The following is a 4,959-nucleotide window of genomic DNA, read 5'->3' as shown; positions in this document are numbered from 1 at the left end:
GCTCAGAGATCTCCTGCTCCAGCTTCTCCTGAAGCTCTTTGACTCGAGTCACTTCACTTTTCTGCTGGGATCTGACCTGCTGCTTCACATCGGAACTTCTTTTCTCCATGAGGCGGATCAGCTCAGTGAAGATTTTCTCACTGTCCTTCACCGCTTCGTCGGCAGAGCGATTGACGGCCTCCACCTCCTGTTGAAGCAGCTTCACGTCTTTCTCTCTGTCCTGGATTCTCTGCTGGATGTTTAGTCGACTCACCTCCAGCTCCCTCTGCCTCTCAGTCCTTTCAGCTGCAGCTGTGACTGTGTCGTGGCCTTTGTGTTCATCCATTAAGCAGAGATAACAGATACACTGATGATCAGTACGGCAGAAAATCTTCATCACCTCATCGTGACAAGAGCAGATGTTTTCCTGGAGCTTCTTGGAGGGGTCCACCAGCTTGTGTTTCTCAAAGGCAGGGGATTCATAATGAAGCTGGAGGTGTTTCTCACAATAAGAGGCCAGACATTGCAGACAGGACTTGATGGCTTTCAGTTTCCTCCCAGTGCAGACATCACAGGACACATCTTCAGGTCCAGCATAGCAGTGATCAGCAGGAGCAGCTTGCAGTCCAGTCTACTGTAGATCTGAAGGGGAGGGAACAAGGAGATATGTGGACAGAGTGGAGCCGGCTGTGTTTGAGAGCAGGAGGAAGAAGGAGGGGTTATCAAGCTGTGGTTCATTCCAGGAAGAGGAGCAGCGCTGTGAATGTGAACTTTGTTTCCTCATTTACAAACAGAGCCTCGGTTAAAACCTGCTCCACGTTTGAAAACATTTCATTTCTTTAGTTGTTAAATATTTCTTGTCTCCTCAGAGGAAGAGTTATAGACAAACATGAAGCCATCAAAAGACTAATGCTGTTCAGTTTTCTTTTACTGCTTAAAAACATCTGGCTGACAAAAAAGTTATCAAATTAAACTAATATGAAACATCTAAATTGTCGTACAATACCTTTCTCTCATATTTAATGATACACTTTTAAACACTTGTCACAAAAGAGTTGAGTTTCAGGATATGATCCTGATGCAAAGCAGCGTTTCAAGATTCACATTTATTCATTTCATGACTTCATGACTGGACCTGATATAATCTGCACATTTTCCATTTGTTGTTGATGTTAAAATATTCCACCTGTTGTAAAAGCTGAGTCACTCACTGGTTGAGTGACGACTGAGAAAACTCCTCAGGAACAACATGAATCTCCAGCAACCATAAACTGGTGGACAGGAATGAGGAGGATTTTCCTAAAAAACAATGCATGGACTCATATAAAAATAATGTCTCTCAATGATCACTTCTGACCCACTAGAAGTGGTTTACTCTGCAGAGAGAGAGCGTCAACCTCTAAATAAACTGAGCCACCAGGTGTCAGATAGAAATGGTGCATCCAAGAGGAAGCTATGAAAATGGCGGACACACAGCGGGTCGAGACGCCAAGCGGACAAAGCTCGTTCTAACATGAGAGTGAATCAGGGTTTGTCTTTCACCTGCTGTTGAGCCGGGGAGGAGGGGCCAACTGTTAATGTTGTGTTTCACAAACTGACAAATATCAGAATAACTTCTTCCACTACTGGTTATGGTGTAATAATTTAAGTTAAGTGATTTGCACATTCTCCCTTTCTTAACTCCTTTTTAGATGGAGACTCCTCTCAGCTCTCCTCGGCCAAAAAGAAACACAGTTTTAGGACGAAACTCAGCCGGAAGAATAGATGTAGGATCCTGAAACAAGAGAAGAAGAAGAGCAGCGTCACTTCCGGACCGACTGCAGAAAGCCCGAAGCTCAACGGCAGAAAGAAGTCAGTAGAGGTTTTCTTTGGCTTCTGTCTGTTCTTCACATCATGAACGCTGTTAATACTACTTTGTCAGCTGTTGTAAATGTACATAGATTTAAATTTAAGGTGATTAATGCTGAATTTAAAGTTAATTATAAATGCATAATATTTTTAACCCCTATAAGACCAACTCAACAATCATACAGTCATCTTGAGTTGTCTGATGATGTGAATGTTCAGAAGTAAACATGGAGATCCATATCATCTGAATGCTGAGCACATTTCACATTCTTCTGCACAACACAAACTCTTGATCACTAAATCTGACGTCACACTAAACAATAAACTATACACGTGATCAAAAATCTGTTCATCTTCGATATATGCATCAAGAGTTGAGGCTCAGGGATTAAAACTTTACATTTAACACTTTTTAAAAGTTTTAAGTTTCCATCAGATTTATATTTAGGTATGAAATATGTTACTTAAAGATTTTGTTTCCTAAAACAAGTCATTATGATTCTTGTAATCAGTTGAACATTTACATGAATACATAATAATTCACTGATAATTCATTTAGTCTACCGAAACTAAACAAGTAGTGAAATGTATTTGTGTTTTAAAGAGCGGCACATTAAACCTGCTGACAACAGAGTAGAGTGATGTGCTCATGTTGCTGCTCACTGTTTTCAGTTGCAAAGACCATTTTAACTGTTGCACATGTTAAGTTGTTAGTATTTTAGGTTTCCTCATTTAGTCATGTAATCGTCTGTTTCTTAAAATAAATATTATTTCTCTTAAAGTCAGACATGAGTTTTCTTAAATGAGTCAAACAGATTTTTATTGTTCACACTTCACTTTGCTTCTTTGTAGAAACATAAAGCTTATAAAGTTGAGTGGGATAAGTGGCTCCCCAAAACATATACGTAGCAGGAACTGAGGTAAGGATAAATTAAGCTTCATAGAAAGTTGTTGAACACTTTTGGTGAAGCAAACTTTGAAACTTGCCAACTATGTTGATTTAGATGTTTTATTGAAAACAGACAGAATATGACTCTTCAAGCTTAGAGTTTCATCAATCAGGACTCAAAGGAAACCTGTGGATGAGACCTGTGGCTAATTCACTTATTTACTAAAGACTTTGAGCGAATATGATTTTTTGACATTGAGAGATGTTTTTGTTAATTGGAACCATTTTGTAAATTGGTTTGATTAACAGAGTCAAATAGGAAATATTCATAAAGCACATTGTTTGTTTTTTAAAGCAACAATTTTGAAGCACAGACAATGATGTCAAACCTTTTTTTTCAGAATCCATACTGCTGGTAATACAGGAAGTTCCACTCCTGCATTTTATTGTAAACCAACTTTACCAACATCTTTGAGAAACATGGAGGGACAGAAAGAGGGAGGTAGTTGTTGAATGTACTTCACATTTACCCACAGGTGCTACTTTCTGCTCATTTGGTAATATTCCAGTTTCTAGAGATTTGGTAAATACTGTAGAGGTAAATGTCCTGATTATAAAGGAACTCATGTTGACAATCAGACATAACCTGAGCTCATCATGAGCAGCTGCTGAATGTCTCCTCCTCTCCTTAGATGTACATGTATCTTCTGTCTCGCTGGCTCTTTGTCTTGCAGGATACGGGTCCCAAGCTTCATGAGCAAAAGGCCCCATGTGGTTCCTGCTATCAAAGCTCACCTTCACATGGAGTCGCTCTCTTCCTTTGCTGGTGCGACTGTTTTGTTTTGTTTTCACACATAACATGCTCGAACAATTGATTATGTCGAAATAAGTCATAAAAAGTGATAAACATGAACTCTGTACTTTGTGGTGTTTCAGGAGGAAAACTGACTGAGTTATACTCTCATATTAGTTTCACATTTTCTCCATCAGCTTTGCATGAAACCCTGTAAATAAGACAAGAAGAAAAGACTTTGTTCATTCTTGAGTCAAGAAATACTTTATTCATCATGTAAACCTTCAGTTTGTTCACATCCCATCAGTAAAGTCTGTTAAATGACTCTTGTTCAATGATTTCATGAACACATTCACTTCATCCTCATAATCTATTAGTTTGACCAGAATCTCAGTTATGTAAAAGAGAATAATGATTGATTTACTTATTGATTACGATGATAATAATTCGTTATATAATACATCATAGTACCTCTTTTGTACAACGATTAAGAAAACAAGAAGAACAACATTTAACCTGTTATAGAATATAAACATAATTTCACTTTAAGAAATCTTCACAAAGAGTGCTGAGAACTAAATATCTTTGATAAAAGAAGCTCTGGCCATCATTTCCAAAGGCTTCTCAAACAAAGATGTATATGTCCAGTACAGAAATGACGGGAGCCATTTGTGGACTGTCCATCACAAATACAAGATTCAATCCAAGAGTATGAATCTAAAATGCAGAAAAGAGAAAAGCGATATGTCAATCGAACCTCAACGATACTACCGGTAGTATCGTGTGTAGCTATATATTGCGACGTCTTCGGGCAGTAGAAGCCACACTGTCAAAATTTCTTGCAAAATTTTCTAGTGTTATATAATACATCATAGTACCTCTTTTGTATAACGATTAAGAAAACAACAAGAACATTTAATCTGTTATAGAAAATAAACATATTTTCACTTAAAGAAATCTTTACAAAGAGTGCTGAGAACTAAATCTAAGCTCTGGTGATTTCTCTCTTTAAGAGCCATGCAGTGGAAGAGAAACAACTAATAAATACATCAATACTAATATTTATCAAACATTTAAACCTCAGAGCAGTTTACATTTTCATGAAGAGAAATATCAGTTCAGGTCAACAAAGATCATCACGAGCAGTGATAGCCTCCATGGCTGAACATACACAGGAAGGAGCTCCACCTAAAGACACTCAAACATGTACACAACAATAATGACAAGATGTCAAAGTACCGCCCTCAATGTTTGATTGACAGGTGAAGAAAAATGAGCAATGAAGTGACAATGATGGAGACAAAATGAGTTTCAGGATTAAAACACAAAAATTAATTTGCTGTTCCTTAAATCACTTTTGTCTATTTTAGTTTACAGAACTCAGCAGTGTCTCCATGATAACCATAAAACCAAAGTCCAGCATAGAGAGGCTGAGTGAATGTGGTCTGGA

The 4,959-nt window shown here is 37.9% G+C and overlaps 1 protein-coding gene across 1 annotated transcript; it reads right to left on the bottom strand.

Annotated features, from left to right (window-relative positions):
• Positions 1–7: 7 nt before the first annotated feature.
• On the bottom strand, positions 8–763 carry LOC116379247 (tripartite motif-containing protein 29-like; the record flags this gene model as incomplete). Its single annotated transcript, XM_031841188.1, is given in 1 exon segment — positions 8–763. A coding segment is annotated over 1 exon segment (756 nt), but the record flags the coding sequence as incomplete, so codon positions are not given.
• Between the last annotated feature and the right edge of the window lie 4,196 nt (positions 764–4,959).

The sequence above is a fragment of the Anarrhichthys ocellatus genome, unplaced genomic scaffold (assembly GCF_004355925.1).
Source record: "Anarrhichthys ocellatus isolate YVR2014 unplaced genomic scaffold, GSC_Weel_1.0 scaffold3974, whole genome shotgun sequence".
NCBI classification, from domain to species: domain Eukaryota; kingdom Metazoa; phylum Chordata; class Actinopteri; order Perciformes; family Anarhichadidae; genus Anarrhichthys; species Anarrhichthys ocellatus.
This window is presented reverse-complemented; position numbering and strand designations above follow the sequence as displayed.